General features: G+C 39.8%; 1 protein-coding gene across 7 annotated transcripts in view; it reads left to right on the forward strand.

The window, feature by feature from the left end:
• The window catches only part of KLF7 (Kruppel like factor 7), a 94,170-nt gene that overhangs the window by 36,939 nt on the left and 43,474 nt on the right, over window positions 1-13,757 (forward strand). For 5 of the 7 annotated variants that reach the window (XM_033230533.1, XM_033230532.1, XM_033230534.1 and 2 more), the window contains one exon: window positions 6,526-7,159. In XM_033230533.1, the coding sequence (XP_033086424.1) occupies window positions 6,526-7,159 (634 nt within the window). The remainder of the gene's footprint in view (window positions 1-6,525; window positions 7,160-13,757) is intronic. The other 2 variants (XM_033230535.1, XM_033230536.1) reach the window with 2 other exon arrangements.

Here is a 13,757-nt window from a genome sequence, read left to right on the forward strand (position 1 = left end):
TCATTAGAAAATTGCAATTTCTTTGTTTCTTTAAATTTGTTTTACTTACTAACTTGAGTATACATGGATCCAGAGATTCCCAATAATTACCCAAAGTGGCACAGTTATTGGGTAGTAGCAAAAATATTATACCAATGGTTTTGTCTTATGTTCAAATTAAAAGACACAAATAAAAACTAGAACCTTTTACGTTCCAGATAATTTGTTTGAAAAGTGATGGCAGTGAAGCGCCTGGACTACAGTCTGCCCCAACTAAACATGGTTGTAGTTATAGTGGTTGCAATGGATGGGAGTTGTGAGACGATGCTAGCTCCTTTTTTCAGAAAGTTCTAACTCTTACAACTCTCCATCACTTCAAACACTTAGACATATCTGCCGTGTGAGAAAACAGAGGTAGAGGTTTAGCTCTAACCACTTAACTTTACTGTTTAGGAACATATGGTATAAGAAATATCATTGCTCTTAAAATCATGATCTTAATAAACCAGACATCCCACCAATCTGTGGACTCTAAGATTCATTTTGGAAATACTGTTTAATTGTCCAGGATTGAAGAGGGGTGTCTTTCAACACTTGACGGTCAGTGTATTTTCTTGACTCCATTTTTTCCTAGATTGGGCTCCCTGAAGGGGATAGACTGTATGTTGGACTTTGAATGAAAGAACGATGAGTGGGAGGGAAGGTGAAAGGAAGATTGTTTCAAGCATATAGGCATGGGAAAGGAAGGACAAGAAAAACAGGTGAAGGAGACCCTTTAAGGAAGGGTTTTAGGGGAAACAGTCAAAGTGACAGGAGATGTTTGCAATCCTGACTGGCAGGTTTCACATAATTGATGATGAGATAAAGACAGGTTGAACAGAAGCCATTTGGTAACCTTGGCATCGTGCCCATATATGACCAAGTGTTTTATATTGTTCTCAAGGCTGTGAAAGTAACTACCTCTTGCCAGCAGCAGAGAGATTTTGATAAACTTAATATGTGCCACAAAACTTGAGTTATCCTATTTTCTTTCAACTTCTGTCTCTGGAAACTTTTGCGTCTGAGCAACAAAAATGAATAATGATGATAGTGGATTACAATCCATAGAATAAAATAAAAATGAATTCATACTGATACAAACAAATGATTGAATAAACAAATGGAGAGGAAAAGTCAGGTCCTCGTAGGAAAATTATCATAGATGTAGTAGGCAGTAATAGGTTTAAAGTCTATTATTTTTTAACTCGGTCTTGGATTATTACTTTTAATAAGTGTGTTGCAACAAGTAAGAAGGCTATGAAAAGCATGAAGAGAGTATTTAAAAAGGTTTAAAGATGATCAGTTCAATACAAATTTCAGGTGATATTTATTAGGAAGCTAGGCGAAGCCATGCATTTCAAAGTTGAGATATCAAGAGAGTCTTCACAAAGCTCCTCTGTGACTCATCAATATAGAGGAAAATCACTTTGCACTCGGGAACATTTTCTTCCCATTGCTGACTGTAATGAATTTTTTAGGGGTTGGGGGTTGATCCAGTAGCTCAAGCCGTAAGTTGTATGGTTAGGTCAGGCCGAGGGAAGCCTTGTACCTCAAAGGTGAGTGCCAGACAGGCATAATTTATGTCATTAAACTGACATCTGCTGATGCAGATTTGGAGTTTGCTGGCAAGAGTATCATTCAAACAGAGTAAATCTCTGGTTCTGGTGGAAAAACATTTGAACTCTATATCCAAATTTACAGTTTAGGGACACTTTTAGCCTGCTCATGGTCTTCGTCTCTCTCTCTGTGTTTTTTGAAGTTAGTTTAGACTTACAGAAATGTTGCAGAAATAGTACATAGAGTTACCAAATATGGTTTGGCCAGCTTCCCCTAATGTTATGCAGCCATAGTTCAATTATAAGAACCAGGAAGTTATCATTGATATAATACCATTAACTAATCTATACACTTCCGTTGAATTATAATATTTTTTTCACCAGTCCTTTTTGCTGGGTCAGGATCCAGACCAGGGTCCATTGATTGCATTTAGTTGCCATATCTCCTCATTCTCCTCCAGTCTGTGACAGCTTCTCAGTCTTTCTTTGTTCTTTGTGACCCAACACTTAAAGAATAACTGGCTATTTCCTTTGTAGAATAGTCCTCAATTTAAATTTGTCTGTTTTCTTGTGATTAGATTGAGGTTATCCATTTTGACAGGAATATCATAGAATAATATTGTATCTTTGTCAGCATATCATATCAGAGGTACATGTGATCAGTATTACTTGTTCCTTGTGCTGCTAACTTTGATCATATGGCTAAGGTGGTTTCTTGCAGGTTTCTCCACTGTAAAGTTATTATTTTTATCTTTGTAATTAATAAATATTTTGTTGGGTGGATACTTTGAGACAAGGCAGATCCTTGTTTCTCATCATACATCTGTCTACTGGTTTTAGCATCCATTGGTAATTCTTACTTGTAGAATTCATTATTACTTTGCTGTTTGCCTAATGGTGATTTTCTATTTCCATCATTCCTTCTGTGTTTTTGAATCATAATTTTACTGTAATAAGGAACCGACCCTTTCCTTCCGTCTTTTAATTTATTCAGTTATTATTTATTTATTTATTTTCAGTTGTTTATTTATATCAGTATGGATTCAGGGATATTTGTTTTATGAATTATAACCTAATATTATTCATTTGGCCATTGAGAACTCCTTTAAGTTGGCTTCTGAGTCTTTCTGACATGACTTCATCACTTTATGAGCACGTCCTCATATTTTGGTACCACAATGATATTCTAGGCTCAACTTTTATTTTCATTGTTCCAGCCCTTCAAATGACTATTTATCTAGGGAGTCCTGGTTCCCTTTATTAGATAATAATATTTAGAAACCAAGATCCCTGGGCTAAGTGTGCTTATTGCTACTGGGGTTGATCTTTGCCTGTAGCCTCTTTCAGTGGATGGAGTTAGGAAATATATATATGTATACTCTCACATACATATACACATTTATTTCTCAATATATGTATGTGTGTGTATATTAAAATCCATGAGGAAATACTAATACCTCAATTCCCATTAAACATCATGGGCTTTTTTTTTTTTTTTTTTTTTTTTGGTCATAGAATCTTGCTCTGTTGCCCAGGCTGGAGTACAGTGGTGCAATCTTGGCTCACTGCAACCTCCATCTCACAGGTTCAAGTGATTCTTGTGCCTCAGTCTCCCGAGTAGCTGGGATTACAGGTGCACGCCACCCCACCTGGCTAATTTTTTGTATATTTAGTAGAGATGGGGTTTCATCATATTGGCCAGGTTGGTTTCAAACTCCTGACCTCAATTGATCCATTTACCTCGACCTCTTAAAGTGTTAGGATTACAGGCATGAGCCACTGTGCCCAGCCTATCATGGACATTTCTTATGAGAGTTCTCATAATCATTTACAAACAATGTTGGAAATAAATGTTCTCATTGACTTGGAAATAATCTAATAATAGAATCCTCCTCGTCCTTAACATTTTAATCTCCATTACTCGTGATGAGAAAAGTCTTTAACCACCTCACCCTGGTTTCCAATTGACAAAATCTTCCCCTCTACCTAAGCTTCATCTCCAGCAGATATAAGAAGTGTATTTCCTAAGACAGCAATCATTTCATAATGATTTGACAGGGCTGTTCTGTACATCCTAATGGGTACTTAACGCTTCTTCAATTTTCAGAAGGAATAAGAATGCCCTGTATTAGGATTGCAAGTTATAGCCACTCTGAAGTGGTCCAGATTTTTCCACAGTTTAGTGATCAGGTGTCTCTCCATCTTTACATCATAAATATGACTTATGTGCTCCTGCAATTCACACCAGGACATACTGGATAAGTTACTTAATCCTCCCAGAAGAGTGTGTAAATGTATTTAGAATATTTCAGCCCCACAGAACTCTGAATATGAAGAGATCTGAACCTTCTAATAGTCACAATTTCTTAGTGACTTTTCCATCTTTGAGCTGGATAGTATGTAAAGAAATGGATACAAAAACTCTATGCACAGGCACTGATGATTGAGTATGTAAAAGTCATTGTAGAGGAGGCAGGGAACTACCTCAAGGACATCTGATACCCCATGAGTCAGCGGTTTTTTCTTTTTGTTGTTTTTGTTTTTTTTGTAGAAACAGGGTCTTGCTGTCTTGCCCAAAGGGCTGGAGTGCAGTGGTACGACCATAGCTCACTGCAACCTTGAACTCCTAGGCTTAAGTGATTCTCCCACCTCAGCCATCTGAGTAGCTGGGACAATAGGCACAAGCCACTGTGCCCAGCTACTTTTCTTTTAGTTTTTGTGGAGACAGGGTCTTGGTATGTTGCCCAGGCATCCTGATTTTTACCTAAAACATATCTGTGTCTCAAAGATCTGGTACTGCTGTTTGGGCAAAGCTCAAGAAGCATTGCAGTTGTATTCCCAGAGATACGTATTAGTGTCATTTCTAAGATTTCCTCCTCAGCATGGTACAGGGTAGGGTTTCAAAGATGGCTTTTGAAGAGTAGAAGAGGTAGAATGATCAAAGTAATAGTATAAGGTGGGCTTTGTCTTTGACAGACATTATGTACCTGTTAGGTGCCAGGCACTGTGCGTGGTAGGTGATAATTCAGAAAGGGAAGAAGAAATTTAAGGGAGATTTCAGGAGTAGGATCTTATAATTCAGAAATGAATTGAATGGAGCGAAGACTGAGGGCTTCAATATTGGAGAAATGTAAGTGATAATTTCTAGCAATGAGATGAAATACAGAAGGGGAAACTTTTGAAAAGTGGAGTTCAGAAAAGAAGCAAGTGAGGATAATTCATATTTCTAGACCTGAGAAGGTCATCATATTGGTTTCGAACATAGAGTGGTGGGAAGCTACTGAGTCAGAGCTATTATTTAACCAATAAATAAAACAGAATCAAAACTTACTTTTCCACTAAGCTTTCCTTGATTCATACTACATTACTATAGAGTATAGAATTAGGTGTCCACTCAGCCCCTAAGAACTTAACACATTTTATACTATTTTTGGTATCATATTTTTATGTGAATTTATGTAATTTTTAGCTTGTGGTTTTTCATTCTATACCTGCATCACATGGATCTACTGCTGTATCTTCTCCCTCTACCACATACAAAGCCTTGTACCTTGCTGTGAGCACAGTAGTTGAATGAACACTTGTGACATGAGTGTTGAATGAAGATTGAAACCATTCATTAGTTCTTACCATTGAAAATCAACAGTGAGACCCAAAGCTGATTCACAGTTAAAAATCTGATTTTCTTATTCAGTAATGCAGAGTTTTACCGGAAGTGTGATTTAAAACCAGTCTTTTGAAATGTCACCAAAATAAAATCCTTGACAGATACAACACTACTAGGTATATCATTAAAATATATTCTTAATATAATAAACGCCTAGAATAAGAACATTGGTTGAAAACATAGGAGCTTTACGGGGGCAGTACATTTGGAGCTAGTCACATTTTAAATTTGCCATCAGTGGTTCTTTGTTGAATCCAGAAGATAGAGCAAATTGAGCTGATAGTACAAGTTAGCAATGTAGTTTTATACAAGATTCTGGAATTTTAGGATTTTTGAATGAGGAGGGCATTAGAATACAAACTTCTTAAATATCTACTTTTGCCATAAAAGCACTCCCCCATCTTACAAAAACTTATGAGTGCCATGGATGAAGATTTGTTGAAACTGAACTTTTTGGTTCTTCTTCCCTGTTTCTTTACCAGGTGAAAATTTTATGTTGAAATATATTGGGTCCTATCTTTAAGTGGTGTGAATAGCTATGTTTGAATGTATTTTTATCATGTAGTCAGAGACACTGAACCGTTGAAATGGGATTTATGCCCCTTGCCACAAAGTATATAGCATTGTATTTTAAATGACTTGCTATAAACAACAAAGGTTTTGTCTTGTGCCTCAAAAGTTTTATGGTAGACATTCTTTAGAACAATATTCTTTCCTGCTGGTTATGGAATCCATCCCCAAGGCAGGGCTTGCTGTTGATTGATTGTTACTGAGGTCACCTCTTAGTTTGAGTGAACATGGCTTGTTCTTCAGGGCAAGTGGGAAAACGGACTGACTTGTGCGATGTGCTCAAGTCTGTTTTGAATAATGAAGTTGGACTCTGGGAAGTCTTATCTTAGTATGAAAACCTTACCTGTTTCTATTTGCTTCTTGCTTGCATGAGAATTTCTAGAGGGGGAATTGGAGCGTCTTACCTTCTGAATTGGATTGAGGGGCAAGAGATCATCATTTGATGTTCTCCGGAATCTCAAAGGTATGAGATAGTCCTTCTGAGGCTCTTGTTCTCCTTCAGCTAGAGTAATTTAAATCATGTGATGTGACCCTTATGAACCCTTCAGAGGTATTCAGAGAATAAATAACAAGGTCAGACCTTCTACTAAAGTGTTTCTGATACAAGCCATGAAACCAGTCTCTCTGCACCTTCCCCTCTGCCTGTCAACGTGTGGCCTCATGGTGTTCTGTGCCTCTGATGGTTGTTTCTCTCCCTCGTTCTTCCTCTCGCAGACATGCCTTGAATTGGAACGCTACCTACAGACGGAGCCCAGGAGGATCTCAGAGACCTTTGGTGAGGACTTGGACTGTTTCCTCCACGCTTCCCCTCCCCCGTGCATTGAGGAAAGCTTCCGTCGCTTAGACCCCCTGCTGCTCCCCGTGGAAGCGGCCATCTGTGAGAAGAGCTCAGCAGTGGACATCTTGCTCTCTCGGGACAAGTTGCTATCTGAGACCTGCCTCAGCCTCCAGCCGGCCAGCTCTTCTCTAGACAGCTACACAGCCGTCAACCAGGCCCAGCTCAACGCAGTGACCTCATTAACGCCCCCATCGTCCCCTGAGCTCAGCCGCCATCTGGTCAAAACCTCACAAACTCTCTCTGCCGTGGACGGCACGGTGACGTTGAAACTGGTGGCCAAGAAGGCTGCTCTCAGCTCTGTAAAGGTGGGAGGGGTCGCAACAGCTGCAGCAGCCGTGACGGCTGCCGGGGCCGTTAAGAGTGGACAGAGCGACAGTGACCAAGGAGGGCTAGGGGCTGAAGCATGTCCCGAAAACAAGAAGAGGGTCCACCGCTGTCAGTTTAACGGGTGCCGGAAAGTTTATACAAAAAGCTCCCACTTAAAGGCCCACCAGAGGACTCACACAGGTAGTGGTACAAGTTGGCCGCACGTGGTTTCTTCTCCTTTCCCCTCCTGTAGCCTCCTCATGTGGGAGGGCTCCTCTTTGTTCTGAGGAGTGGCATCCCTGCTGATGAGGAGGTGATAGACAGGCGGGAGGGCCCAGGTAGGGACAAAGAATGACTCACTTGTTACCTTAAGATCTCAAGATGTCCCAAGTACAGGACGTGGGTTTGTCCCTACAGTGCCAACCACAGCATAGAATCACACAGTTCTGAGGATGGCTGAAGGGGGCCCTGGCAGTGACTCGTAGCTGTTTGTGACACAGACACTTGTCGCTTTCCTGACACTTTGCATTGTTTTGCGAGTGTAGCTCCACAGTTTTGATCAACACTGGGGTCTGAGGATGCATTTGAAAGCATTCACAGTTAAACAAGGTAGCCAGGGTGTCCCTATTCACTCTTTTCCCAGCATCCTGATTTTTCATCAAAGTCACCAACAGCAGGAGGGTTTCAGAGTTCATTAGATGTGATCATTCTATAATTAATTGGCATCTCCTCTTTTGCATTGTTCTCTGGCGCGTGCTTTATGGAGAGATGGCAGAATTGCTTTTTAATGAGCTTGTTACTGAGAAGTTGCTAAAGTGATTACATTGCTATGTGTGTGGTAAGAGCGGGTAGGGGAGGGATGGGGATTGTGTATTTTACTCAGGGCATCCTAGTAGCCCAGGAAGAGACACCACCCCTAAGTTCCAATCATATTGGTCTTTTGAGCAATGGGATAATTTGGAAAAGTGGGGTTTACACAGAAAACAGTGAGACTTGTATTTTTCTTGGAACTGGTCTTTGTTCTCTGCTTTGAGATTGAAGCTTAGGGGTGGTGTCTCTTCCTGAGCTACGAGGATGCTAGTAGCAGTTACTGTGATTGGTGGCTTTTAAGTGACTCTCCATCAGTGTGCTACCTGTGTGGTTTTTGCATACTGTTTGCATGCTGCGAGCTGAATAGGGAAAATCCCCAAAGGTGTAAGTGGAAGTATAAAAGCATTCTTGGAGAGAAATCAGTGATGGCATATAAGCTAGGAAAAGTGTTGGGTGCTCTGGGGGGCCTTCTGGGCTGTGCCACCAAAGAAGTGTGCAGGGGAGAGATTGTTGGCTGGAAAATCAGAACAACCTGGGCTTTAGTTCTAACTCTGCCACTATCTAGCTCTGTGACCTTGAGCCTATTCCTTTACCTCATCAGAGCGCATTGTCCACAGCTGTTGAACAATCTGACTCTTAAGGCATCTTTCAATTCTAATGTTCTGGAGGTCTATGAACTGTTTTTGTGTAGTAGAGAAGAACTTTCTGAAGTTCGAATACATAATGTGTGACAGAGGAAATCGCTGTTTTGAACCTCAGAGTTATTCCCATGGGAGAATGAAGACTGACATTACTTCCTTGCACACCAGGACTTGGGCCTATACTGCTCTAATTCTGAACTTAATTTTCCTGTGTGGCTCTTGCTTGGTTCATGGGACAGTCTCCTAACATAATGATTATATCCCGTGACTCAGGCGGAGACCCACTCATGGTTTCTCATCAGAATTTGGGTTCCAGTTCACCACTCCACATACACCAAGGCTAATGTTTCATGCTATTGTCAGGTTTTGCTTCTTTGATATTGTCCTGAAGGTAGTTTTTATTGATATTTCTTTCTTTCTAAAGTCAATGAGTAAAGTAATGGCAAGACATTGGAAAGACATTGCAGTGCTCCCAGGCTGAAGTGCATGACTCATCTCCTGGCCCCTCCAGGAAACCAGAGAAGGCAGAAAAGGGCAAGAATGTTGTGTTGTCTTGGGGCTGTGGAGTTCATGATTATGGACACTTTCTGAATTATTGGCACTAAGGGCACATCCTGCTTAGCATGGAGGCTGGACAGCTCTGGGAAAGCAGAGATTCTTTTTAGGGAGTCCAGAGCATTTTCTTCTTCTTTCTTATCCCCTCTTTCCAACAGAGATGTCAGGAGGGTGACTGTTAGGGTTGATGCATTATTTGGTGCTTTGTTTTTTTGAGCATTGTCTACTCAGAGTGATTACCAAGGTGGAGCTCATTATGTTACCTGGCACCTGCAACTCCTTGCCTTACGTTGGACTAAAGTGGAAAGACTCCTATAGGGAATTCACTCAGGGAGGCACCAGCGTTATTAGAAAAGCAGTATTGCAAAGCAGTTAAGAGCTGAGCTTTGTGATCAGGTGGACTTGGGTTAATGTCCTCGCACTATCGCTTCCTAGATTTATGACCTCATTTCTAAAATAGAGACAATTGTGTCTACCTCCTAGTTTTTTTGAATATTAAATGAGCAGATATCTGTAAAATACTTGTAAAAAAACAAAATACCTGACAGATAGTAAGAACTCATTACAGATAGTAGTGGGGTTGATTATAGCTATTACTATTGTTGTTGATATTAGTGATGACTGAGTGAAAAAACAGCTTTGTAAGCCAGAAATAAGCCAGTTAGCCAAAGTTAAATACTGTAAAACAGCAAGAAGCTTTTTCCCTCTTGCTGCCAGTGGTTATCAATGGGATGTGGGGTGATGACACCTGTGGACACAAGTTACGGAGGACAAACCAGACATGCAAGCATTAGCCCATGGAAGTTGGCAATAAGGCAGAAAGATCATGGCTTTCCTCCCACAACATAGTAAGCAGTTGCCTTGCATCTGCGGAAGCATTTTGCCTGTAAAACCTTCCTCAGAGACATGCACAGAAGGGAAAGTAGGTGCTACAAGAAAGAGAAACAGATAAAAGGGGAGGTAGAGATAAGGGATGGAGGGTGGGGAGAATATGAATTAATTTGGATTAAATGGATGAGAATCAGAAGTATTTATTTGGAATTGGTGTGAATTGGAGCACATGGGGAACTGAAAACAAAGGTGATAATTTATGTGGTGTAGATGAACTAAGAATAATGAAAAAAGCGTGAAGGATGGAATCAAATTAAGTGCAAACATGTAAAGGAAATGGACTGGTAAAAGCTCAAGGGCAAAGGTATATGGAGATGGGAATTCAGGTTGGAAAGAGGCTGCTGATATAAGGCCTGGAGTTGGGAGAGCTGCTGACCAAATGTGGAAATGAAGATTTTTAAAAAATGGGCTCTGGTTGGATTCAGGCAAGCTATTTTAACACAGGACTCACTTTAATTCAGTCAAAATATTTCTTACCTTCCAGTGGGGGAGGTGTTTTGATACAGGAAAAAAAGGGAGATAAGAATACCATCCCAGAGAAAGAAATATTTGCATTTTATTCTCTACAGTTGCAGATACATGCTATATCTCTTCTATGTGGTAATACATTGCAAAGGAGAAACAGTGAAGAAACGAAGTAAAATAAAATGTGTGTGTCTTCCTCTTATATGCATAAAGGAAGACAATACATGTTGGTAACATGGATTTGCTTGCATTGAATAATTTTTAAGGTGTTATTCATTTAATCTTTATATAGATAGAATTTACTGAGCTGAAAAAGATATGCATTTTTTTCCTTCTGTGGCTGTGTTTTGAGGATGCTGAATCCTTCAAAATTTTTGCCCTGGAGGATATTAGGCAATGAGGTGATTTTTTATTTATTATTTTTTAAGGTAGCAGATGTTCACATTGGTAGCTAGGGCACAAACACGGGTTGCCCAAGGAAGTAAAGTTAGAGATGGGGGTACTGAGCTGGAGGTGCAGGATGATGAGGCGAGGACTGGGACAAAGGGAATATTATGAAGTAGCAGGATTTAGTGAAAGGAAGCATATAAAAATGGACATAAGGGCCGAGCACTGTGGCTCACGCCTATAATCCTAGCACTTTGGGAGGCCGAGGCAGGTGGATCACCTGAAGTCAGGAGTTCGAGACCAGCCTGACCAACACCCATCTCTACTAAAAATACAGAAATTACTTGGGCATGGTGGCGGCGCCTGTAGTCCCAGCTACTCAGGAGACTAAGGCAGGAGAATCGCTTGACCCCAGGAGGCAGAGGTTGCAGTGAACCGAGATTGCACCACTGCACTCCAGCCTGGGTGACAGAACGAGACGCTGTCTCAAAAACAATAAAAATATTTTTTAAACGGGCATATGGTTTATTCATTGGGAAGAGCACTTAGTGTTGGCATGAGCGTAAAAATGTTCTTAGCAGCCAAGCCATTGTAGACCTTTCTCTCCTACTCTGTTTTCTGGTCTTCATATATTTTTCTTTCTCACAGATTCTACCATTGTGATCATAGTTGTATTCATCTTCTTGAGTCAGCTAAATAATCCTTAATATTTTGATGAAAGGTAACTTTCACTTCCAATGTTAAAAAAAAAAAAAAACTTCATGCTCATTCTTAGCAAAAATCAAATGTTAAAAAATCTTAATAGTTTCTATGTAAAAAAGGAAAGAAGTATTTTCTACATTTCTTCTTAATTACTTCTGAGAAGAGATAAAAACCTTTCATTGAAATGGTGCTTTGTGCTAAGTGAACAGACTTTTCAAATTTGAAAATGCCTATAAAGGCACGTCCACATTTATGTTACTACGCGTGAGTCATATTGGAAAAGTCAGGACAACGGCCAGTCATTCGATCTTTGATTCTTGGTCGCAGTGAAGGGAGATGTGAAGAAGCTGTGTTCCCTTTATGTGCTGCTTGGAGGACTCTGTCTCTAGACTGAAGTTCCTGTCACCTAAACCATGGGTGGTGATAAGCATTCTCTAGATTTTGTACTGAACAGTGTAACAGGATGCTTTTCAGGTGGAAAAGTAATACAAATGTGCAGTTTGCTTAGCATTTTACATTTGCTTTGGGGCCCATCTTACTGAATCAGAAAGTGGCACAATCTCTAAGTTTAATCAGAATTTAGGGAACTAGTTTATTTTCAGATGAAAAGGTGACTAAAAATACTACAAACAAAAAGACCAGTGTAGCATTCAAAAGGCAAACAGAAGTGTTATGTCCTACATGTAATGAAAGGCATTTAAAGTTTGAAATACAATTTATTTTACTTATTCAACAAATATATACAAAGCACTTGCTATGTCCCAGACATTGTTCTAAATGTTTTACAAATATTAACCCTTTTAATCCTTATACTAACCCAATGACGTAGGTACCATCTTATTTTATAGATGAGGAAAGTGAGACCCAGAGAAGTCAAGTAATTTGCCCAATGTCACACAGCTCATCACAGATGGTCGGGCAAGGATTTGCACCAAAAAGTATTGCTCCAGTAGGAGTGCTCTTAACTTCTGTGCTTACTAATGAAGGGGAAACAAGTCAAATGAATTTTTAAAAAGTAACCCGTTATTGAGAGGAAATTAGAAACGTATAGTTTAAATACAAATGGACAATGAAAACTAAATATCCTCTCTAAATAGGTGGATATTAGGAGGGTCCTTAAACATAGTGCCTCATCAGGTGACTGAGAAGCAGTACAAGGAAATTACAAAGAAATGGTCTTCCATTTCAAGGCATATTATTGTTACTGATAAAGCTACTATTTCATGGTCGTTACTATTTTCATTTTTTTTAACGTTAGTATTAAGGAGAGACATGCCAGTCTCAGTTCACGTATTAAAATGACAAATGTTAATACTCTGTCCCTATGAAATAAGAAAGGTCAGTATTATCACAATGTGGGAGAAACTGAGGACCCCCCCCCCAGAAAAAAGTAACTTAGTTCAGGCTGTGCAACTCCCTGTTGTTAGAAATCAAACTGGACCCATGTCTCCTGACCTATAGGCCTACATCCTTCTCAGTAGATTGTCTTGCTTCTTATTTACTGTTTGTGTTCCTCAGTCTTTCTGCGAACAGGTATTAAGTGCCCATAGATGTCAGGCACTGTACCGTGGAGTGACCAGCAAAGGAGACCAGGGTGGTCCATTCGGGAAGGAGTGCTAAAGGGCGGTGATGGGTCAGTAAATGAAAGCAGGGTCTTGCATCGGCAGTCAGAGGCAGCATGGAAGATCTGGAGATAACAAGTCGCTTTTCTCCTTCTGGACAGAGTGTTTATTGATGCTGTTCATCTTTTTAAATGATGCCAATGTGATAATATAGTGATTTATATAAATAGAAGCCCTAATTCAAGGTCAGGCATATCAGCAGGATAAAATTAAATACCTCAGTGTGGAACTGTAGGGGGTTCATCGACCACTTTCAACCTCCTAGTGCCATAGATAAGAATTCTTTGAATTTATACAATAGCAACTGAAATGGGGGCAATTTTAAGACATTAAAGGGCCTTTAATATGCCGAGACACATGGCTGCTAATGAAGTTTATCCATGTGTTGAGGCAGAAACTCATTAAACCCCGATTGTGGAATGGAAACAAGAATAAGGGTTAAATGTTCAGTTCACAAGGTGGAGAGAGCTGAATAGGAGGGTTTGATCATTTTGATTTAGCATATTCAAGAGCTTAAGAGAAGTTTGAAAAGAAAGGGTATGAAGTGAGGTGGTGAAAAACAATCACTGGGAGAATTTTCTGATTCAGTAAAATCTTAAAACTTTACCGCATGATAATTTAGCAGTGTGATAACTCCTAACATTTATGAAGATAAATTAATGTAAATGTATATTGGGAAGCATGGCTTAAACTCAGCATATACACAGCAAGCACATTTATTTTATCATT

This window comes from Trachypithecus francoisi, unplaced genomic scaffold (assembly GCF_009764315.1).
Source record: "Trachypithecus francoisi isolate TF-2019V2 unplaced genomic scaffold, Tfra_2.0 Lachesis_group13, whole genome shotgun sequence".
NCBI lineage: Eukaryota > Metazoa > Chordata > Mammalia > Primates > Cercopithecidae > Trachypithecus > Trachypithecus francoisi.